The sequence below is a fragment of the Astatotilapia calliptera genome, chromosome 2, assembly GCF_900246225.1.
Source record: "Astatotilapia calliptera chromosome 2, fAstCal1.2, whole genome shotgun sequence".
Taxonomy (NCBI): Eukaryota; Metazoa; Chordata; class Actinopteri; order Cichliformes; family Cichlidae; genus Astatotilapia; species Astatotilapia calliptera.
Window position 1 is genome coordinate 20,680,707 of NC_039303.1, and position 25,740 is coordinate 20,706,446.

Consider the following 25,740-nt stretch of genomic DNA (forward strand, 5'->3'; position numbering starts at 1 on the left):
CTGCTAAAATCATCCCTTATATTCAGGTTTGGAAACACATAGTTTAAAGTATATTATTTATCTCAGGCTCTGCTGTGAGATATATGCCTCATAAAAAATGAGAAACAGGATGAAATATTCTCATCTGATCTGTCTGCTTTATTCAGATACTCTAGAGAAATTCAGGCGATTGCTGAGGTGGCCACATATAAGATTTATATAAGGTCCACCGAAAGGAAGAAAAACAATAAGATGAAAAATAGAAAAAAATGAACAGTATTTACTTTAGGGGACTTAGTCACAAAATGAGCAATCTATATTTATTATAAAAATGAAATACAGATAGAGTCAGATAGCATAAGGCTGCCAGCCCAGCATTTGAAGTGTACCTATTATTCTCATTTTCATAGTCAAAAAGCAGAAAAAATTGTAAACACAGAGACGTCACATAATAGTTAGTTACTGGGTTTTTCTGATACGTGATAAACCTGAAAATTCAGTTTGTTATTTTCCTAATAAATAACAGTTTCTAAAATATTTATATTTTATTGTGTGTTTTATTTATCACAGGTGGAATAATAAATATATATAACTGTCTAAGAGTTGGACTCCAACTGTTTGGAGACAGGTTGTCTCTCCCCAGGAGACCTGTGCAATTACTTTGCAATTAAAAGTGGTCACAGACAGGCACGTGTTGCACAAATAACCTCTGAGTGACCAGTCTGTTGCCTCAACTACTTGAAATCAGGCTTTGACAACAAAAGAATTCACCAGGCAACCACAAATGTTTCATAGTTGCAAGGTAGTTGTCCTATTTTTGCTCTAGTGTGATTGAGCCACGATCATTAAGTAAGACTACCTAGTTCACTTGCCTACTGTGACCATTAAAGGCTTTTATCATGTCGAAATGTAGAAATAAAATTGACATGAAGAAAAAAATCATACTGGGTGCCATTGAGACATCATCCAGAAATGGAAATTCAGCTGATGTCACTGAGAGCCAGGGGGGGAAATGTATGAAACTGAGTATTTTTGATCAGTCTGAGCTTTTTTCCTTGCTGGCATTACAAACAATGACCTCATCGTTTTTAAACTTCAGCCATGTTTGGTACAAGAATTATCTTCGTATCTTATGAACAAAAAAGGTTTTTAAAAAGGAAAACAACCAAAAAAAAGCTCTTATTTTGTAAACCAGCTCCATTTTAGCTCCCAGCAAAAAGGAGTAACATTGTATTCTTGTCATGGATTAATGCATAGTGCTTACGTTAGGACATCACAGTGGTATATGTAGGAGTTACCCAAAATAAACCAGTGTGCACAAACATCAAAGTGAAGGACCAGGCTTCCCAGTCTGATGTTGAGGTGGATGAATGTGTTTTTAATAATTTAGAAGGATGCAGAATGTTTTAGAAGAGAGCTCAAAGAAAACATTTACAGTTAGCCTAAACCTATGTGTCGTAAGAACCACAGCTTACTGACCTCATTTATGCTCCGTCTTTCAACAACCACACTGTTCACGTTCAGACATTTTTTTTAATGACTTTTTGCTAAACTTTACTAAATGAGACCTGAACTGAAATACTAAAGCAGGCCCTCTCAGAGTCCGAGCTGCTATACCGTATAATCCACAGTTTCAGTGTCCCGACATCTAAATGTCACAGGCTTTGCAACTATGACGAGTAAAAAGAAAAAAAAAGTATCTCTTTCTGCTTCTCACCCTCACTTGCTGTGTGTGAATCACACGGACACGAACATTCACACGTATACACATTTCACGGTGCACTGATTTCTGCCCTTAATCCTTGCTGTGTGGTGTCTTTTGACAACACAGTATTGCAGGTTAAGGGGGTCATGTTGGCCTCAGAGTCAGCTTAGGAAAACAGCAACTGAGTAAGCTGTGAAGGAACAGGGCGAGTGTGGGTCTCACCTTCATGGAGACTCGCTATTTGGAAACAGGGATAGGTTAAGGTTAACTTCACCTGCCAGCTCTGTAGGCAGAGCTGGCAGGTGAAGTTAGTTGTGATGAACTGCCCATCAGTGTGCAGTTTAGCATTTTTTGAGTGGGAATGAGCCTTGTTTTAATACATGGGGAACCTAAGTCATAAGAGAAGTAATAATATAGTGAGATTAATTCATGAACGTATCTCATCTTTTCTCAGGAGTACACCATAGATGTTTTCTTCCGGCAAAGCTGGAAGGACGAGAGGTTGAAATTCCATGGACCAATGAATATTTTGCCCCTGAACAACCTTATGGCGAGTAAGATTTGGACACCGGACACCTTCTTTCACAACGGGAAAAAGTCTGTGGCACATAACATGACCATGCCTAATAAACTGTTGAGGATCAAAGATGACGGGACTCTGCTGTACACCATGAGGTAACTCAAGGCACAGAAGCAAAAAGACAGAAACAGTGAGAATCGTGTGGATAATATACATTTGCTGTCTAACTGAGGGTTACTTAGAAACACTGATTACATCTATAAGGCAAACATGAAGCTCTTGCTAGCAATGTGTTAGCTTATGTTTACACGTAATGTCACATCATCACTGGAACCTGAAAGACTAAACGAGGCATTTCTCTGCTGCCCAGCACTGCATTTAAATACACGTCTTTAACCCTGCCATACAAGCTCAACAGCCAGAGCTGCTTCCAGTCGATCCATCCTTCTCCAGAGTCAGTTCAGACTGGCTCAGGTTGGATTTGGAAAAGTAAGTCAAAAAAAATGATGATGGAAATAGACTTAGATGTGGATTGTTGATATTTTTCACCATAGCCATAGAAACTCGACTCCAGTCACCGTGAAACTAACAACAACTGAGCCATTGTTAAATGGTTAGGTAATGTTAGCGCCTCCTCTCCCCGCACAAAAACACAGATAACTACATGTTTGAGACATGAACCCAGGAACTCTCAAAGCCAGGCTGCTGGATACAGCTTCATATTTGCCTAAGAGACATGAGAGTCCACAAACGTTCCTAAAATAGAGAGAAAGAAAAAGAGAAATGACGTGGATGGAACGCTTTTCTTGCTAAAGCAAGCGTGAATACAGCAGCAACACAGAATCCCATTTGTTCAAATGTATTTTTTATGCCTCCTGTTTCTCGCATTCATTGCTGTGCTTGAATGCTATTTCAAAAAAGTCAATGGAAACATACATTTTTGTAATAATATTAATTATAATAAATTGCTTAACAAATTCAGACCACTTGTCAGAAAAACAAAAATGACTGAGTTCATTGCAGGAGATTCATGTTTTTATACCTAAATTTGTGCCGGCACACTGGACTCTGAGGAGTGACATTCAAACGGTAAAAGTAATTTTTCTATTTAGAAACACAAACATGTGTAATTTGGCCTCTCAGTAAAAACTAAAAATGTGCTTTACTATTTTTTCTGCTTTTTTGAAAAATAGCCAAGTTGAAGATTCATGGATAACAATAAGAATTACAGCTCAGCACTGAAAACATTATTTTGTTTAAACAGCCTGTCCTGGTGGATTAACCGTTATACATTAAAAAAATGATTTTTTGTAATTACCAGTATTGTTAATTTCGTCAGCTGTGGCATGAACCTTACATTGGCTGCTGGTCTGATACATTTGTAAGCACTGAGTATTTTTGCAGTGGTTGGATATTGTCTTAAACAGCACACAGGTATGCGGTTTCTTAGCACAGAGCTAACCTACAGTGTCACCATCTCTGCTGGTCTCTGCAGCACCTCGTTTGTTTTGCTCCGCTGATTACATTTAAGATGATTATTTTTGTTTCAAGGCATTACAGATGGGAAGTGTCTTGAATAGTGCATGAGGCTTGTGAGTTTATTTTTCTTTCTATCTCTGCTGTATACTTTTCATGCATTTGCAAAGTCTCCTCCATTTTCTGTGAATTGGATGCAGGTTAACTGTGCATGCAGAGTGCCCAATGCATCTGGAGGATTTCCCCATGGACTCTCATTCCTGTCCACTAAAATTTGGCAGCTGTGAGTAACTCTGATGATGATAGTGCCTGAGGGAACTCAAAAGTAAAATGCTGCTTTGTTTCTTTTTTTGTTTTTTCTTTCCTTCCTTCTTCTCACTGGTCCTTTGGCGAGAGAGGAGCCTCAGGAACAAGTGAAGCTAGAATGCATGGCTCAGTTTTTTGGCAGTGGCACAAACAACACTACGGATAGAGGACTAATTGGAAACGTCCCTGGGAAAAATGGGGAAACCAATGCTAAGCTCATCCAAATATTTTTGTTGGGTATTTAATTCTGCTAATGCTTCTTCACATTTGGATGGAATTTTTTGCTTTAAGCTGTTTCAAGATGTTGCTTTAAAAGCAATAATTATCCTAACTCAGTGGGTCATGTCTGAAATGCCTTGATGTCCTGTCTTCTTTATGTGGTGATCTACAGTATTTCACATTTCACGTTACTGTGCAGCATGACTGACAGAATATTTCAGTTACTGAATGTACTGAAGTAAAAATGTTCCCGTTTCATTAGACATTCTCAGGTCAGCAGACACACTCTCATATCCCATATTCAGTAAATTCTGTGGCTGACTGAAAAGGGCAAATGTCACTATGTATTGATATCTTGTTGGTGTTTCACAAGTGACATCATAAAGCAGTGAGGGGCTTTGTTTCTCTCAGCAGTATCATTTAAACACTGTAAAAGGTGGCTTTTCATTTGGATTTTAGAAAAATGTATCAGTTTACCTCCAATGAGTCTACCCTCTTCCTCTTTTTAGATGCCTACACAATCTCAGAGGTGACTTATGCTTGGACTCGCAATGCTTCCGAGTCTGTTGTAGTGGAAGGGGAAAGCTCTCGGCTGAACCAGTACGACCTGCTTGGGCAAACGGTCGGACAAGAAACCATCAAATCAAGTACAGGTAAGAGTCTGTCGAAGCCTGTTGGGAATCAAATCCACCTCTTGATCCTTTTTTCTTCTCCTCGCTGACTTCATCCACAGACATTTTCAAATACTAGAGAATAATGAACATTTGCCAGATTGGTTCCAGTGAGTATTTCTATTACACCCTTTGGTGACTAAACATGGCAATAATCTGAAGCCGTAAGAATCTGTTGTATGCCTTCCACTGCATCCACTTTGTGGAGTCAGCAACCTGAATATCTTTCTCACTTCCAGTGCGTTTTAGTGTGAAAATCAAACTGAACTGTGATTTTGTGCTTGTTTGGGAGGATGTTGAGATTGTCCACCTCCTACATGTTGCAGGAGGCAGCCGTAAGCCCGCTGTGACACGCTTTGCTAAGTTTTGTCTTTATATTACTCACTTTATTTGGCTTGGAAAATGCAGAGACATCTTTGCTCTGGCTTTTGCATGGAAATCATTTGACAAAACGGGAGTTTGGCATTTTCTACTGCACTGGTCTATATTTTGTTATTGTGTGTTTATCCTGGTTTGAAGACCCAAAAGCTGCATGGCAGGTGAGCTGTTGCAGTGACGAGCCTTTTTACTTGTTTGGAGAACAAAGACTGGCCGTTTATTTGGGTGGATTTTTTGCATTTACCAGTAAAAAATAACACATGCTGATGCATTACTAGAAGCAACAACTAACACGCATCTGCTTTAGCAGTCAGAGACATAACAGAGATTCTCTTGGAGAGAAGAACAACTTATGTCTTTCAGATGTCCTTTGGTATGTTAGCATAAAAACACACAGAAACTGAAGTGTCTGACTAGAGTGGAGAGATGCATTAAAGTCTAAAAAAAATCTATAATCTACATTAAAATGAGTAGCTTGCTTACTAGGTTTTATAAGGAGGCTTTTGACTCATCACGACTCATCCTTGCAGGTTTTAGATGTCAACACACCTGAATCACATGATTAGTTCATTACCAGGCTTCTGGAGAACTCCAAGACATGTTGAGAAAGTAATTTATCCATTTAAATCAGCTGTGATGGATCAAGGACACATCTAAAACCTGCAGGGACACCGGCCCTCATGGACTGGGATTGGGGACCCCTGATCTAGAGCAACAGATTGTCACATTTTACAAATCCCTCGCACAAATCCTTGAAACATCAGCGCTGAGTAGCAAACACATGGCTGTTCATCAACATCAATATTTCCTCCCATCTCCTATCTGAAGATTTGCAGAGATGGAATACGCCACATATGGCTCCTCCACAGGAAATGGAAGAAGAAGGCTCAATTTCATCATCAAAGTAGACTGTAGTGGACTATTTAATTTTTAATCTATTTAGTTGTGTTGTACTTTGAGATGGTTTCCGATGAAATTTTTAAGTCGCCACACCTGACTGAATGATTCTTTCTAAAAAGGGGATTTAGATCCTGCATTAAAATAAAAGTTCATGTCTTGCATTGTTAGGTTTGATTGCATCCCTTATGTCCACAACAGGAATTCTAAGATGGCGCCGGTGAGGTCGGCTGCCGTCACGACTGCTCCGACCACTTTTTCTTTGTCTTTGTTTTTTAAGTTAGTTTTCAGCGTTTCTAAATCGGCAAAATCATCACCATTGGGTACATTAGGTATGACAGTGACACTCTTGTTTCTATTGGTATACAATGTACTCACAATTTGAAGTTTTTAACTCCGGATCCGAGCTGGCCGAGTGAGATCTCGAGGGAGAACAAAGGGAAGCGGCGGCGGCCTAGAGGGAAGCGAGCCGGCGTCAGGAACAGGCTGAGAGCTCGTGCACACCGCACACCTCTGCCTAGCATCCTGCTCGCCAACGTCCAGTCACTGGAGAACAAGCTTGACGACCTCAGGGCCAGGATAAAGTTCCAGAGAGACATTCGGGACTGCAATCTCCTCTGCTTCACCGAGACATGGCTGAACCCAGCGGTGCCGGACCACGCCATCCAGCCGGCCGAGTTCTTCTCGGTTCACCGCATGGACAGGACACGGGACTCGGGGAAGTCAAGGGGAGGCGGCGTGTGTTTAATGGTGAACAACAACTGGTGCAACAGTGCGAACGTTGTTCCTCTCACACGCTCCTGCACACCACTCTGGAACTACTGTCCATCATGTGTCGTCCTTTTTATCTACCTCGGGAATTTACATCGGTCATTGTAAGTGCCGTTTATATTCCACCACAAGCGGACACGGTCACCGCCTTATGCGAGCTGCATGAGGCACTCACACAGCACCAGACACAACACCGGGACGCTGCGCTTATTGTGACGGGGGACTTTAATAGCGCCAACCTCAAACGCGCAGCGCCGAACTTTTATCAACACATCACCTGCCCCACCAGGGGTGAAAGGACACTGGGCCACTGCTACACTACGGTCAAGGACGGCTACAAGGCACAATCCCGCCCCCCGTTTGGCAAATCTGATCACGCCGCCATCTTCCTCATGCCAAAATACAAACAAAGGCTGAAACAGGAAGTTCCGGTTCAGAGGAAGGTCGCGCGCTGGACGGATCAATCGGTGGCCGCGTTACAGGACGCACTCGATGACGCAGACTGGGGCATGTTCAGAAACAGCTCCGACGATGACGTCAACGTGTTTACGGAAGCGGTTGTGGGATTCATCGGGAAACTAGCGGATGATACCGTGGAGACAAAGACTATCACAACGTTTCCCAACCAGAAGCCGTGGGTGGATAAAACCATCCGCGACGCTCTGAGATCCCGCACCGCTGCCTACAACACGGGACTCATGACGGGGGACATGGACCCGTACAAAGCCGCGTCATATAACGTGCGGAGGGCGGTGAAAGAGGCGAAGCAGCGCTACGGGAGGAAACTAGAGTCACAACTCCAACAGAGTGACTCTAGGAGCCTGTGGCGGGGACTAAGGACAATAACGGACTATAAAGCACCAACAACCAGTATGACGAACGCGGCCGTGACTCTGGCAGACGAGCTGAACACTTTCTATGCTCGCTTCGAGGCTGCAGCTAAGGTCTCCAACAATGCTAGTGTTAGCGGCGCTAACGGCTGCAGACAGGAAGATACTGCCAGCACCGGAAACGTGCTCGTCATCTCCGAGCATGAAGTAAGGAGAGCCTTCAAGAGAGTGAACACCAGGAAAGCAGCAGGACCAGACGGCATCCCAGGTCGTATCCTAAGAGACTGCGCATACCAGCTAGCTCCTGTGTTCACTGAGATATTCAACATCTCTTTATCTCAGTCGGTGATCCCCACATGCTTCAAAGAGTCCATCATTGTTCCTGTCCCGAAGAAACCCCACCCTGCTTCTCTCAATGACTATCGCCCTGTAGCCCTCACCTCAGTAGTGATGAAGTGCTTTGAACGCCTGGTCAGAGACTTCATCATTTCTTCACTACCAGACACACTGGACCCACTACAGTTCGCTTACCGTCCAAATCGTTCCACAGACGATGCCATCTCTCATCTCCTCCACACATCACTCACTCACTTGGACACTAGAAGGGGAAATTATGTTAAAATGCTCTTCATAGACTACAGCTCTGCATTTAACACCATAATTCCCTCCACACTCACCACCAAGCTGGAGCATCTGGGACTCAGCTCATCTATGTGTCAGTGGATCTCCAACTTCCTAACTGGCAGACCACAGGCAGTAAGGATGGGCGGACATGTCTCAGCCTCCACCACTCTCAGCACTGGAGCCCCCCAGGGGTGTGTTCTGAGCCCCCTGCTGTACTCTTTGTACACATATGACTGTGTGGCCACTACCAGCTCCACCACCATCATCAAGTTTGCTGACGACACCGTCGTGGTGGGCCTGATCTCTGATAACAACGAGACGGCCTACCTGAAGGAGATTAGGAATCTGGAGAACTGGTGCCAGAGGAACAACCTCCTTCTAAACGTCAGTAAGACAAAGGAGCTGATAGTGGACTTCAGCACTAAGCAGGAGAGGAACTACCAGACCCCCGTCATCAACGAGTGCCCAGTGGAGAGAGTGGACAGCTTCAAATACCTCGGAGTTCACATCACGCAGGACCTGTCATGGTCCTGTCACATCAACACCGTGGTGAAAAAGGCCCGACAGCGTCTCTACCACCTCAGACGCTTGAGAGACTTCCAACTGCCCTCCAAGGTGCTCAGGAACTTTTACTCGTGCACCATAGAGAGCATCCTGGCGGGAAACATCTTAACCTGGTTCGGGAACAGCACCATGCAGGACAGACGAGCTCTACAGAGGGTTGTGCGGTCAGCTGAGCGCACCATCCGCTCCGAGCTCCCTGACCTGCACTCAATCTACAGCAGGCGGTGCTGGACCAAGGCCAGGAAGATCGTGAAGGACCTCAGCCATCCCAACAACAGACTGTTCTCTCTGTTGAGGTCAGGAAAGCGATTCCGCTCCCTGAAGACCAACACAGAGAGACTGAGGAGGAGCTTCTTCCCGCAGGCGATACAGTCTCTCAATCACACCACCACACAGTCCTGACCCACACATACAGTTCTTACACACACACTGGACTTTCTGGACTTTGGTTTTGCACAACACTGGTCACTATATTCTTCATTTCTGGTTAATACTTGTACAGCTGCTGTTATTGTGTATATATTTATTTATATTTCTTCATACATTCTTATATAGTTCTATATTGTGTATTTTGTTGTACAGTTATTTTATTTTCAACTTTAATTTATATATTTATCTTTATCTTATTCTTCCCAGTTAAATTTACCCTTCATTCTAATTTGTGTTGTACAGTTATTTCATTTTTAACCTTAATTTATATTCTATTCCTTCCTAGTTAAATTTACCCTTTTTAATTTTTCATATTTATTTCCTATCTTATTCATAGCCTTTTCCTTTTTTGTTTTCTTTAGGTCACGAGCAGTTGTCCAAGCATTTCACTACATATCGTACTGTGTATGACTGTGTACGTGACAAATAAAATTTGAATTTGAATTTGAAAACTAAAACTAAAAATAAGCAAAATATAAAATATATTCTAATTCTGTGTTTTAGTTATGAACCTACCTGGATGAAGTTCTTGCTTATTTTATAAATACATTCACTAATGTATGCTTGTCTGCTCTAATGTTATTGGCTTTACCATGATGCTTGCATACTATATCATTTATACAGGGTATACGGCTAACTAGCTTAACATTACTACTGTATTTAAAAGACAGGCCTGGAGTTTTCCGAAAACAAGAAAGGGGTAAGAGCTGTGCTTGTAAAAACTCACTTGCTGATATCAGGTCTTATTTTTAGAAGCATGTTGCTGATTTTGTGGTTATGGTCCCATTTATCACTAAATAGATGGTAAACTTCTGTTTAACATCTATTTATATATAAACTTCCAAGGACAAGAAGTATTTCACACTACATCATTCTGTATGGTTTTAGGTTGTAAAAAAAAATAATTTTTAGTTGGTCTGAGAGGTGTGTGTTCAGGTGAGTTAGGGTGGACACTGACCAATCAGAAATAAACCTTCCCCATCTGTACAAATCAACTGACTGCCCCCCAAAATGCTCATCAAAACATAAATGGAGCAAAGAGCCCTTATATTCAAATTTCACGACTGAGACTGATATTGGTGATTTAAAAAAACTGATATATTGGCCAATTTTTTCTTGTTTCGGACACACAACTATGCATCATCCACACACGTAACATGCTTGAAGTGTGTTTTTGTAAATTCTGAAAACAGTTCTCTTGTTACACTCTATTTTTCTTTGATTATATGTAGAATACAAGGAGTAAATACATGTTTTCATTCAGGTCTTCAAGTTTGAGCTGGGTTTTTAAAGCACAAGGAAACATGGCAGCAACGAACATGTTGTCTTGAAGCTTTGCTGGCTACACACAGAAATAGAAATATGCTCTATCCAAGGTAATTGGTTGTCAAGTTAAGTTATTTCAAAAAAGTGTTCTAACAAGCATATTGTTGACAAAGTTCAGGAAAAAAAAAACAAATCCATACAAAAAAAAGTAAGAGATAATGAGGATTAAAAATAGAAGCAATACACTTCTACATACGCCAACACAGATGCCAAGAAACAAGATTGAACTTGTGTGTGTGTGAAGATGAAAGCGACACCATCACTGTCCAAGATGTAGGAAACACAAAGCTGGTTGTAAGATGGGGTAACTAAACATGCCGCAAGTCTGAATTTAAATACCGAGGCAGTGTGAGGCTACCAGGCTTCTTCTAAAAGGATGAGAGGATGATGGCAGCTGTTTTCCTTCAAACGCTGGAAGCGACAGAAATCTGACTTTGCGATGGCAGATGATGTGATATTGGTGATAAGCAAATCAGCCATAAAGGGTATTTAATGCACTGTAAGTTAGTGAGACGAATGATATGTTCTTGTCTTGGTTTTGTGAGGATTGTGTTCACATAAAGACAAGAAAAATGTACCTTATATTTCTTTTTATATCCTTATTATATTATTTTTTTAACATTACATTTGATTCTGTCATAAACTATAATGAAAAGTGGAAATCTGAATTATTTGGGGAAAATGGCCCCCTGTTGGTAAAGCTGCCTGCTGTAGCAATACCGTGTAGCAGAATGAAATTCACAGCATAGTGATAAATAACATGCAGGAACCATTGCAAGTAATCCCCCAAGAGTTATTAATTTAGAAATAAATACCCCCCAGGGTGCGTACAAACAGAGCAGAACCAAAGCAGGTGGAGGCTGGGTGGAGTGGAGCAGGAGTAACATCGACAAGCATAAATAGGCCGCCTGATCGGTGCAGTGAGATGTGATGGGGTGGATGTGGTTGGTTAGTTGTTGTAGCAGAGTGGGAGCACTGTGGTATGAGAAGTTAATGCAGTGCTGTTTATCACCGAATAAACAGCAACAGTCATGTAATAATAATAACAACAATAATGATAAAAAATAATGACGATGTCAGGGGTAAGAATGAGTGAAGCAGAGCCTGGAGGATGACAAAACAGACCTGACAGATGAACCAACTTCAGCGGACGCACAGTTTATTATGGTGCATGTTGTCATGGTGACAATGGGTGTTGCCATGGTCACATAAGCATAAACTTATCAAAAAGTACCTATATAGCACTATTCCAAACACAAGTCACAAAGGGCTTAACAAGCAACGTTTAAAGAAAAGTGAGAAAAGTATAATAAAAGTAAAAAAAATAGATGTTTAAGAAGTGATGGACTGGCTTTATCATAGCAACTTCTCGTCTTACTGACCGATTTCTTTTCACTGTTTTATAAATCATACATAATTTTACTTTTAAAGTTAGTCCTATCTGGTAATAATTTTATTTATATAATGGTGGCTACAATTTTTAATAGAATTATGTAAATTTACAAAATAATTATTAAGTAGTCCTTTATAATAAATCTAGTGAAATACAAGTGCAGCGTTGCTGCCCCCCCCCCCCCCCCCCCACAAAAAAAAAAATAGTGGCATAAATGTAAGAAGTGAAATAACATACTGGGTTATTATAAGAAACATTGGGAACCACAAGTTTGCCGTCAAATTTAATGTCTCATAGTTACAGAGGCATGTCCTTTATGGCACTGGCATGATAGAAAAGTATTGATTAGCCTTAAAAGCTACTTTAAAATAATAAGTTTACCCAACCAATTAGAATTACTGAATGTACTTTCTACAGCATTTAGCAGAGCAGCATCTGTGGTGTAGGTCAAGTAAATTGCAGAGGATAAGAGATCTGAAAGCATCCAATATACTCACTGTCGCTGAGTGACAGCACTGATCTAATTTTAGTAATACTACTTCTGAGGAAAACCTGACAGAAGAAACCTTTTTGGATTTGCAGCTTTTGCAAGATGATGATAGAAGTCACGGTGATTATAGTGCTGAGAATGGGAAAGTAGGCTGTAATTGCTGGAAGGCTGACATCGTCCCACCACCACCACCTTTTAATTCTGTATTGTTTGTACATGGACTGATTGATTCTGGCTATTTAAAGATAAAGTATTGTCAGTTTGGATTAATCAGCTTAAAGAACGCTGAAACTTCCTTTGAAAATTTATCAGCCCTAGCAGGGGCTAAATTAGCTAAAAAGGGGGAAAAGCACTGTTTTGAACTTCTCAGGGAAGAAGGTGAGATCAGAGTGGAAATGTGAATAATGCCTGGGATGGATTATCACAAATGTAAAGAATGAGTTACATTTGATGATCATGCAAGAGTTTGAGAAATTTGCTCCTGTGGAGGATACTGACCTGAGGGTTATCACCTGCAGACTTTAAAGGTACACTTAAGGAAAGAGTGGGTGGTTTACAAAGCTTTGCTGTGGAGTTGGATGTCTTTTGTATGAGCCTGAGCGTGGAGAGTGAGTCCCCCTTTTCTCACAAGATGTTCTACTTTTTTCATTTCTGGAACTTTTTCATGCTGGAGCTTCGATGTATTTCAGGATAGAGTAGGTGAAAGTATTGAAGGAAAAACACAAGATCTAAACCTGTGTTCTTGTATCAAAGTCTAAGACCATATTTACTGAAATATGTGTGATCGTTCTGCTTTTAATAGAAATAAAAAAGGACTAGGTTTTCCTTTCTTTCTTTCTTTTTTTAATTAGTCAGCAGTGAATTTAAATACAGGCTGAAATTATAGCTGCAATGTTGGGTTTTAGTTTGAAGTTACACCGGAGAATGAATATGTGCATGCTACTGCATCCCTGAGTGTTCCACCAATGTTCCCTTTAGGTATCAATTACCAGTACACAGTATTTCCCCAGTGACTGAAATCCCCCATCAAGGGAATCCCTTCTGCAGTTTTATTATGTAAGAATACCCTTACATGGACTAAATTTTCCTATATAGGTTAAATGGTGTTTGATGCCTTGGTGGAAGGCAGAATGCCTGCCAGTGGCTGTTTCTCTTGTTTAGCTAGTCACTCCACATTATCTGATTGGCTGACTTTAAATTAATCATTCATTACTAGTGTGTCAGTGTGTGGTGTAGCGTACTTGCAAACTAGGTCATTTGGCACGAACTAATGCACTCTCTGGCTTTACAGAGACGGACATCTTGCATTAGCCTGAGAATATACCAAGACACTGTTACAAGAATCTCACAATTCAAAATATATGTTTGTTGTCTCAAGAACATCTTTTTGTTGAATGCATTATTCATAAAAATCCAAGCCTGAGCAGAGCTGAATGTAGTGATGCTTTACTTCACACACAGTGTGGAAAGTATTGTACTACTAAAGGACAGCTTAACTAAAGTGTTTTTTCTTGTTTGTTAAAATGCCTAAAATGCTTTCCCCTTCCCCCACACATCCAGCCAGTACTGATTAAAAATAGCATTCATTTAGAGTTGTTTCTGTACATTTAGCAAATCACATACTCTTAGCTCTTAAGGGACTCCTGGGGGGTACTTCTGGCTCTTTAGCTGCTAAATACTCCACCATATTCATTAGCAAGCTGCTAACTTCATCATTTTGTTGGTTTGTTGCTGGGCAACTTGTAGTTTATGGTGGCTTCTCTGCTGATACCAGCTGCAGGCATACAGCTGTCAAAAACACTACTAAATCAGTAGCATTGTGAGACGCTTTGTAACTCACTAGTTAGAGCATGCATCCCACGTACAGGAGCTCATACCTTAATGTGGCATGCTTGGGTTTTGATTTACTGTACTACCCCACTCCCTCATCACGCCTCCTGTGTTATCTGTAACTGCTGCTGTCGAATAAAGAAAAAATAAGAGTAAAATTGTGGCTTTTAAAAAGTGTTAGTTTTGAGGCTCAGCATATTTTATTTTGGCAAGTGACCATATTTGGAGAACAAAATAGAGCAGACATATTAGTAGCTAATGCTGGCTATCTAGCTTAGCTAGGTAGTCAAAGGGACACTAATAATGCTAGGGATCCTCCTGAAGGCCTCTTGTTGTAAAAAGCTTCCAAGTTGTATGAAAGTGTATGGCCTTGTTGGTGACCCCTTTAATCAATTTTCCGTTGACTTCATGAGTTCAGTCTCTGTATTCAGGTCATACTGATAGGAATTTTTTGTAATATAAGGCACACTTAAAATCCTTTAATTTTCTCAAAAATCATCAACGTGCCTTATAATCCAGTGCGCTTTATGTATGAATTCTAGTTGTGCTCACTGACCTCGAACTGATTTTATGTGATACACGGTGCTCAAAAATCTGTCAAAAAATGCTTTAGTACGACTTTGGTAAGCTACGAAGCCGCACTGCTTGATGGATTGTTGGAAATATTACCTAGTCAGGAGCCTCGCTGAGTAATCTGGGTCCAAAACTCCGTCATCTTCAGGTCAGGTCCCAAAGTCAAACGAACACTGCGACATCACTGAGAGGTAAAAACTGCTGCTTTATCAGGTGTAACAATTAAGTTTAACATCCAGGTATCTGTGAAAACAGAATTTATTAAATTTAACGGAGTTAAACATGATATAGCATATTCTGACTGAGAGATTTCTGAAACAAATTAAAATGTACAGCTCTGCTATCACTTCCGACATAAATAAAGACAGAAAACTAAACAGCAGTGACGTTTGTAGCGTTGCTGAAGTTGGGCTAGCTGGTATATAATGATGTGCTCAGTGTTGCCAACTCCTCAGTAAGGAAAATCGCTATTGGCTGTCCTAAAAGTCGCTAGAAGTCGCTAAATGATGTCATCGCCTAATTTGCATAATTGGTCATGCTAATGTAATTGCAACCTACGTTGTTGGAGAGAGAAATAACGTCGTGGAAGAGAGATGAAGTGAGTCCTAAATGCATTTAGAGTTTATTTAGAACTACAAATTAAATTTCTTTTAGCAGTTATTGGTTTTTTTTAATGTCACAATTCCAACCCTGCTCCTTTATCCGGGCTTGGACGAAATAGGCACTCTGGTGGAGTTACTTTTTGTGTGTGTGTGTTTTTAAGTAGTTTTAAACCTTGTGATCCACAAAACAGCATAAGAGTAAAAGAAGAACTGACTGCGTTACAGTCAGTGCGGGAGCAGTGGCTTTGCTCATGTGCGATTCATTTGCAGTTTGGACGCACAGGTGTGAACATCTTCTGCAGTGATAGCAGCGTGGGGAGGACTATCCTCCGCCTGTGAGCACTTTGGCACTCGAGGTGCCCACGGCAGCAACCGCTGCTTGTTGACAGTAGGAGTGATACTTGCGTTCACGTCAAAAAGTCGTCATATATAAGTCTCCAATAACACCAGAAAAAGTTGCCAGATTTGTCGCTAGTCGCTTTTTAGAAAAACAAAGTCGCTAAGGGGGTCTGAAAACTCGGTAAAAACACTGGATGTGCTACGTGATCGCTAGCGTCACAGCTATGTTAGCATAACATAAACACAGTGAAGCTGGAGGATGAACGCTAACTTTTTTCCACTCGATAAAAGTTAATGTGAGGGTTCATGATGGTTAGGGACAAATGCAATCACATGGCAGGATGTTGTAAACGGACCAAACTTCAGTCAGGAAAACAGCTGAGATAATCCAGCCACAATACGAGGTTAGTCGTTAATGTACTGCAACTACATGGGAATAGAGCAGCTGCCAGAGAATTCAACATTAATGAATCAATGTTACAGAAGTGGAGGAAGCAAGAAGAATGAGTTGAGTAAAGTTGTTTCGCTTAATGCGCCTTATGGTCCAACAAATACAGTAGGCTAATTTTAAGGTTATTATTAGAGTCAAAAAAGGGAGAATATCCAGGATACGCTCACTGGGTAAAAGTATGTCAGTCGTGTTGTGATATTTTGATACCATGGTAGCATTTGCTGAGTATTGTTTTTGATGATATTATACAAAGGACCCTGTTTCTGCAATGCCCTTTGTTTGAACCTCATCTCCTCTTGCTGTGTCAACTGAAGATTTTATGGTGTGAAAGTAGATACTACGGTTGGAGGGAAAACACCAACAAATCACTCTTTTACTTATCACTCCCTTGCAGAAGATGTTTCTGGGTTGTGTCAGAACTCACGGATGTAGGAGACTTCTGTATAAGATTTATAGGCCTTGTGAGTGCATCTTTATTGCCCTTGCTGAACAAAGGATTCCAACTGTCGAAGGACACCACCCCACCCAGTGGGCAGGGTCTGAACTGAAACTTGTTGTCTGCCTATAAAATCTGCTGCACAAAGAATAAACTTTGAGTTAGTTTGGGATGACAATTTAGAACAGTCTCCGCGTCTTTTTGTTCTTCCAAACTGCTCCCGGTACCCCGGCCGGTGCCGTAATCAACCGTTGATCATACTTGAGAATATTTTAATTGTTATAGGTTAAAGGATGAACTCTGATGATGAAAGCCCACGCCTCAGAGAAACCCGGAATGGAGTTTCTTACAAGTCAGAAGTATTTGGCCAATAATGTACGGTTTCTGTCCATTGTGTCATTTCATGGTAATTTTGCAGAAAAACAAACAATATTTCCCATTACTCATTTCTTACACTGAATTTTTTTTTATTTACGCTGCACCTACAGTTTAATTATTTCTTTATTTCCTGTAATAACATCATTTGCTGTCCCTTTATTCTAATGTACTTATCTAATTATAGATAACTATAATTGCATATTGTAATAAAAAAAATACTGAAATTCCATTCAGTTACAGGGGAATTACAGCCTTAGTCGTGGGCCAAATTATAAAATGTTATCAAAATGTTATCCTTGCCTGGAAAACCATTCAGTCTGACCAACATGATGAATGTATAGCATCAGTTGTTCGAATAGTATTTCTATAGCATTTCCAAATAACACATATCCCTTCAGTTTCCTTTGTATAGCACGTTCCCAGAGACTGAGGTGTTCTCATCCATTTAGAAGGGAACATTGTTTCCTACACTTGTTTTGTGCTTCAGTGGGCAACAGTGACAGCGCCAGAGTGGCGCTGTCACTTGGTGTTCGCTCGCTTTGTGGTAGAGTATCACTTCCTGTTCCTGCTCAAACACAGTGGTGTTTCTGAGTAGCTTTTCTGCTTAGCAATTTAATTAAAATCTTTTGATACATTCCTTTTCATAGTATAATCTTCATGTGCTTCATCTGAAGCACCCTTTCTGTGTACTCACTACCTAATTTATAGCCAAAGTATTCACTCACTGTCTCTGTACTGTTTTGCTAGCTTAGCTTAGCTCATAGCCGACTCGTTAGCACCATGGCTACTTCACCTGTCCCTCCTGCACTTTCCTGCTCATTGTGTCAGATGTTTAGTTACTCCTCGGCCTCCTTTAGCAGTAATGATATCTGTAACAAATGTAGCATATTTGTAGCTCTGGAGGCCAGGATTACTGAATTGGAGACTCGGCTTCGCACCCTTCATTCACCCGTAGCTAGCCAGGCCCCTGCAGCTGGTGCAGGCGAAGATAGCGTAGGCCCCGCTAGCTGTTCCCCGGCAGACCCCAAGCAGCTGGGGAAAGAGGGCGGCTGGGTGACGGTGAGGAGGAAGCATAGTCTTAAACAGAAGCCCCAGGTACACCACCAACCTGTTCATGTGTCTAACCGTTTTTCCCCACTCGGCGACACACCCGCCGGGGGTCAAACTCTGGTAATTGGTGATTCTGTTCTCAGACATGTGAAGCTAGAGACACCGGCAACCATAATCAATTGTCTTCCAGGGGCCAGAGCAGGCGACATTGAAGGAAATTTAAAACTGCTGGCTAAGGGTAAACGTAAATACAGTAAGATCATAATTCACGTCTGCTACCCCCCCAAAAACCCACCTCCCTTGAGACCGTGTCAGCTCCCAAAAAGACAAAAAACAAACTAAAAACCAGCAATAAACAACTTAAACATAAAAAATTACAAAGAAAGAACAATACAGTATCCACATCTGAACCAAAGAGTAAAACAGTGAAATGTGGATTATTAAATATTAGGTCTCTCTCCTCCAAGTCTCTGTTAGTACATGACTTAATAATTGATCAACAAATCGATTTACTCTGCCGTACAGAAACCTGGTTGCAGCAGGATGAGTATGTTAGTTTAAATGAATCAACACCCCCGAGTCATTCTAACTACCAGAAACCTCGAAGCACAGGCCGAGGTGGCGGTGTGGCAGCAATTTTTCACACCAGTCTATTAATTAACGAAGACCAAGACAGACTTTTAATTCATTTGAAAGCCTGATGCTTAGCCTTGTCCAACCCAGCTGTAAAACTCAGAAACCAGTCTTGCTTGTTATCATCTATCGTCTACCTGGCCTTACACAGAGTTTCTGTCTGATTTCTCAGTTTTTATCTGATTTAGTGCTCAGCTCAGATAAAATAATTATTGTGGATGATTTTAACATTCATGTAGATGCTAAAAATGACAGCCTCAACATGGCATTTAATCTGTTATTAGACTCAATTGACTTCTCTCAAAATGTAAAAGAACCCACCCACCACTTTAATCACACTCTAGATCTTGTTTTAACATATGGCGTAGAAACTGAACATTTCACAGTGTTTCCTGAAAACCCTAAGCTGTCTGATCATTTCCTGATAACATTTACATTTACAATAATTGATTACACAGCAGTGGAGAGTAGACTTTATTACAGTAGATGTCTTTCTGAAAGCGCTGTAACTAAGTTTAAGAATATAATCCACCCACTGTTATCATCTTCAATGCCCTGTACCAACATAGAAGGGAGCAGCTATCTGAACGCTACCCCAACAGAGGTCGATTATCTTGTTAATAATTTTCCTGTGAAAACTAAGGTCTCTAATCAGAAGTACCTGACTCCGTGGTATAATTCTCAAACATGTACCCTAAAGCAGAAAACTCGTAAGCTGGAGAGGAAATGGCGTGTCACATATTTAGATGATCATCATTTAGCCATGGAGAAATAGTTTGCTGCCTTATGAGAAAGCCCTCCGTAAAGCCAGAACATCTTACTATTCGTCACTGATTGAAGAAAATAAGAACAACCCCAGGTTTCTCTTCAGCTCTGTAGCCAGGCTGACAAAAAGTCAGAGCTCTTTTGAGCCAACAATCCCTTTAACGTTAACTAGTAATGACTTCATGAACTTCTTCACAAATAAAATTTTTATCATTAGAGAAAAAATTACCAATAATCCTCCCACAGATGTAATATTATCTACAGCTACTCTTAGTACCATTGATGTTAAGTTAGACTCTTTTTCTCCAATTGATCTTTCTGAGTTAACTTCAATAATTAATTCCTCCAAACCATCAACGTGTCTTTTAGACCCCATTCCTACAAAACTGCTCAAAGAAGTCCTGCCATTAATTAATTCTTTAATCTTAAATATGATCAACCTATCTCTAATAATCGGCTATGTACCACAGGCCTTCAAGGTGGCTGTAGTTAAACCTTTACTCAAAAAGCCAGCTCTAGACCCAGCAGTCTTAGCTAATTATAGGCCAATCTCCAACCTTCCTTTCATATCAAAAATCCTTGAAAGAGTAGTTGTCAAACAGCTAACAGATCATCTGCAGAGGGATGGCTTATTTGAAGAGTTTCAGTCAGGTTTCAGAGCTCATCACAGCACAGAAACAGCTTTAGTGAAGGTTACAAATGATCTTCTTATGGCCTCTGACAGTGGACTCATCTCTGTGCTTGTCCTGCTAGACCTTAGTGCAGCATTCGATACTGTTGACCATAATGTCCTATTAGAGCGATTAGAACATGCTGTAGGTATTACAGGTACTGCGCTGCAGTGGTTTGTATCATATCTATCTAATAGACTCCAATTTGTACATGTAAATGGAGAGTCCTCTTCACACACTAAGGTCAATTATGGTGTTCCACAGGGTTCAGTGCTAGGACCAATTCTGTTTATATTATACATGCTTCCCTTAGGCAGCATCATTAGAAGACATAGCATACATTTTCACTGCTATGCAGATGACACCCAGCTCTATCTATCCATGAAGCCAGGTAACACACACCAATTAGTTAAACTGCAGGAATGTCTTAAGGACATAAAGACCTGGATGGCCGCTAACTTTCTGCTTCTTAATTCAGATAAAACTGAGGTTATTGTACTCGGCCCTGAAAATCTTAGAAATATGGTATCTAACCAGATTCTTACTCTGGATGGCATTACCTTGGCCTCCAGTAACGCTGTGAGTAACCTTGGAGTCATTTTTGACCAGGACATGTCCTTCAACGCACATATTAAACAAATATGTAAGACTGCGTTCTTCCATTTGCGCAACATCTCTAAAATTAGAAATATCCTGTCTCAGAGTGACGCTGAAAAACTAGTTCATGCATTTATTACTTCCAGGCTGGACGACTGCAATTCATTATTATCAGGATGTCCTAAAAACTCGCTGAAACTCGCTGAAAAGCCTTTAGTTAATCCAAAATGCTGCTGGGACTAGAAAGAGAGAGCATATTTCTCCTGTTTTGGCTTCCCTTCATTGGCTTCCTGTTAAATCCAGAATTGAATTCAAAATCCTGCTCCTCACATACAAGGTCTTAAATAATCAGGCCCCATCTTATCTTAATGACCTTGTAGTACCATATCACCCTATTAGAGCACTTCGCTCTCGCTCTGCAGGCCTACTTGCTGTCCTTAGAGTATTTAAAAGTAGAATGGGAGGGAGAGCCTTCAGTTTTCAGGCCCCTCTTCTGTGGAACCAGCTTCCAGTTTGGATTCGGGAGACAGACACTATCTCTACTTTCAAGATTAGGCTTAAAACTTTCCTTTTTGCTAAAGCATATAGTTAGGGCTGGACCAGGTGACCCTGAATACTCCCTTAGTTATGCTGCAATAGACATAGGCTGCCGGGGATTCCCATGATGCATTGAGTTTTTCCTTTCCAGTCACCTTTCTCACTCACTATGTGTTAATAGACCTCTCTGCATTGAATCATATCTGTTATTAATCTCTGTCTCTCTTCCACAGCATGTCTTTTATCCTGTTTTCCTTCTTTCACCCCAACTGGTCGCAGTAGATGGCCCCGCCCCTCCCTGAGCCTGGTTCTGCCGGAGGTTTCTTCCTGTTAAAAGGGAGTTTTTCCTTCCCACTGTCGCCAAAGTGCTTGCTCATAGGGGGTCATATGATTGTTGGGTTTTTCTCTGTATTTATTATTGTGCGATCTACTGTACAATATAAAGCGCCTTGAGGCGACTTTTGTTGTGATTTGGCACTATATAAATAAAATTAAATTGAATTGAATTGAACATGACAGGATTACTATCTTCATGCTATAATTGTCTTCCCTCTAAGTGAAGTGATCCCAAGCTTTTCCAGAGAAGACTTATCAGCATCCATATCTTTGCTTGTACATCCCCTTCCCCCATTCCACAACACAAGCACCGGACCGGCATGCAAATTAAATTACAGAAGATACAGTGCTCCATAGAGAGTACTGACAGTGCACTCGATTCCTCCAAATTCCTGTGCTAGCACGTATGCCTGTGTCAAAGACAGAATAAGTCTTCACGTAACTGCTAGAAATACAAGCAGCACATCTACAGTGCTATTAAAGAAAGAGAGGGAATATTTCAAAAAAAAATCTTTGGGGATTATTCTGTGGAATTGATATCCCTTCTACCCCCTCCTTCCCACTGCTGAAAAAGACTTTCCTCTTGCCAAGTGGCAGCGTATATCAAGGCCTTCATTTCAAAATCATAGCAAATGAGCTATGTTTCTCTGTTCTGTTGCCATTGGTAACACATCTTTTTCTTTCCATGTCTAATCTTGGCTTCTCTTTGAGATATCTTCTGTTTGAAAAGACTGCCTGATACTGCAGCACTGGCACGGTTTCACCGCCTTGTCAGCTATTAGGCTTTGCTTGGTGGCCGGCAACTCTTACTGCCTACTTTTGCATGTGTTGATGGATTATTACTGTATATCCACTGTGCACTGCTGACAGTTAATCTATGTTTAATACTGCTTTGTTGTCTTAAAGCTTGAGATATAAATATAATATTTTAACAATGTGAATTGCATAAATATACAGGCACAGGAAGGCGTGGGTTTGCACTTGCATAGCTAAATTGGAGTAAGAAGATATTGTTTCTACTTGTGTGGGTTAAAACACTTGACACACTCATTCATCATGGCCCTCACTCCAGTTTTACTATTTTTACACTGATAGATATATAGATGAAAGAAAAGTGTTTTCATTATGAATAATAACCCAGTTACCAAAGTAATAGATGAAAGTCACTTAACTTACCTTTCTTCCCCATTCTGATGATCAGCAAGTCATCTTGACTAAGTCTAGATACCTAAATGCACCAAGTTGAATGAGGAGTTGAAACGATGTACTTAGAAAGTGGCCAGTAAGAGTATATGTTTGATGACAAGAAATCAGAGTGAATCAAGAAGCTGAATTCTTTGCATCATGTAATTAAACCTGATTCTCGTCTCCAGGTGAATATACAGTGATGACGGCTGAATTTCATCTGAAGAGGAAGATTGGCTACTTTGTTATCCAGACTTACCTCCCATGCATCATGACAGTCATCCTTTCCCAAGTGTCTTTCTGGCTGAATAGAGAATCAGTGCCAGCTAGGACTGTGTTTGGTAAGCATATATGACATACATGATGATTGTTAGCACCAGTGTAATTTGAGCTGACTGTTGTAGATGCTGGGTTTTATGCATGTGCTGCAATGGCAGTAAGACCTTCCCCTAGTTTTGTCAAAAATTAACACTGAATATAGGGAATTGTTGGAAGTTAATGGGAAATTCTGTGCAAAAGAAAATGGAATAATGAGAAGGGGGTGGGGGCAGTTCTTACAGGCCCCACTGCTTTTAAATCCAGTTGGCTACGCTACTGCTTGACCTGACTGTAAGCCAAGTGAAAGTAATATTAGTGACTCATCACTGGTTAGCTCACAGAAAGAAATAAAAACACCAAATCTCCTGAGCTCCAGAAGAAATATTAAAAGTTATACGAAATAAGAAAAAATAAAATGATTTTCTTTTCATATGCCTCACTTTGTTCCCCTGCTTCATTAAAGTATTGTGTAGCAGAATGTGTATTACAGTAGAAAAAACCTTAATAAACATTGCCAGAGCTCATATTATTGGCTATCTGCTTGTGTGTGTTTCCAGGTGTAACTACTGTTCTCACAATGACAACTTTGAGTATCAGCGCAAGGAACTCCCTGCCTAAGGTCGCCTACGCCACTGCCATGGACTGGTTCATCGCCGTGTGCTACGCCTTCGTCTTCTCCGCTTTGATTGAATTTGCTACTGTCAATTACTTCACAAAGCGTGGCTGGGCTTGGGATGGAAAAAGCGTGGTGACTGACAAGGTAATGAAGAAGAAAGCGCATCCTCTGACAGGCTCCGCCTTCAAAGAGAATTCATTAGCATTGTACTGTATGCTGAAGGAGGCAGTGCTCAGAGAGCTCAGAGAGCTTTGAAGGCATTTGTTGGAAGCAAAGGGAAACAGCAGTAATGGCCTCTTTAACCTTCCAAGAGTGGAGCCAGAATGCTGCAGCTACTGAGAACTAATAATAAAATCACTCACTCTGAGGCTCAGCATATCGATAAAGAACATAAGTGCAATCAGGTGTTCATCCCCCCTGGTGCTAATAGGTGCCAAACTCAGCCTAGGAAAGGTGAATCCCATCAATGGTCAGATAATGTGTAATTCTTTTGACACGCTTTAATCACAGAGAGCCCTTTCACGTACACTTTGGTCCAACATGAAGCCCCCAGTCATTCCACAAAATCCTTTTTTTACCCTTTATAGCATTTAGTCGAGCAAAACCATACATTCAAATTACAATCCCTATATCAACAGGGGGCAGAAAAGTTTTAAGAACATAAAGTGATAAGGGATTTAAATTTGTAAATGTTGGGATGTGACAAATGTGGCTTACCTCCACAGAAATAATAGGAATAGGCAAAAATAGCTGGTTAGTATTCTGAGCAGTGTGTCTGATTCTTTAAAATTCAGTCTGTCGAGTACAGGCTCCATTAGTCATGAGAAGATGGGTCTGTGTGTTTTCTTTTTCTTTCGGCTGCTTCCTTCAGGGTTCAGCGGATCATCTGCTTCCATCTCACTCTATCCCTCACATCCTCTGTCCATCCACTGTCACACCAACCCTCTGCTTGCTCTCCATGAACTTCTTCGTGCAGGTTTGTAAGTAATTGCTGTCTAATTTATAATTGCAGACAGATTGACAAAATGTTGCAATCAATCTGAGTTGGTCTGCACCAATTAGCAAAACTCATCTGCAATGCCTTTCTTTGTATCTGTTACCATCTACATATATAGAAATTCACATTAAACTGAAATTCACATCAGCTACTTGCTTTTAGAGTCCAAGAGTCCAAGTAACTAATGAATGTAAGTAGTTAATGTTAATTTTTTATCACAGATTGCATGTAACTGTCAACTTGAACCCCGAAAGTCGCAAACTAATAGCAGACTGACTCCATCTTATTGCTGTCTTGATGTGCCAAAGTGTCTAAATAAAAAATAGGGAACCACCCCTCACGCTCCACCTCATGATGCTTAATCGACGTAATCAACCTTAATTTGATGCAGTGTGAAAAAAATACACAGAAATCAATTATTTTTCAAGAAATATTAAATAGATTCAACATCTTTCTTCAACAAAATTGCAGACTGCACAGATGGTACCTTCCCAAAGGAAAAAGTACTATAGCTTACTAGGGTATATTAGACTTAACAGTTACTATATACAATAATGGACTTCTATACATTTTACATCAGATTAAAACTTTGGGTGTAAGATTCAGATAAATATTAAATAATTAAAAGCTCGACATTTTAAATGAGAATAAGAAAGAAAAGTATGTCTTTGTGCCCTCTTTTCCCTGTTAATGCCCTATCGGCCCCCCTGGCTAAACTTTGCTAGATCCGCCCCTGCACAGTTACCAGCGTCAGCTACGTAGAAAAAGATCCTGGTGTAGAAAGTAATATTAAATACATTCTAACAACAGCTGATCAAGCTTAAACGTGCTGCTGTTGTTCAGCCGCT

At 40.6% G+C, this 25,740-nt stretch overlaps 1 protein-coding gene across 2 annotated transcripts in view; it reads left to right on the forward strand.

Moving 5' to 3' along the window:
* The window catches only part of gabra2b (gamma-aminobutyric acid type A receptor subunit alpha2b), a 48,468-nt gene that overhangs the window by 17,873 nt on the left and 4,855 nt on the right, over nt 1-25,740 (forward strand). For both annotated transcript variants that reach the window (XM_026186887.1, XM_026186878.1), the window contains exons 5-9: nt 2,139-2,359; nt 3,881-3,963; nt 4,715-4,858; nt 23,150-23,302; nt 23,837-24,039. In XM_026186887.1, the coding sequence (XP_026042672.1) occupies nt 2,139-2,359; nt 3,881-3,963; nt 4,715-4,858; nt 23,150-23,302; nt 23,837-24,039 (804 nt within the window). The remainder of the gene's footprint in view (nt 1-2,138; nt 2,360-3,880; nt 3,964-4,714; nt 4,859-23,149; nt 23,303-23,836; nt 24,040-25,740) is intronic.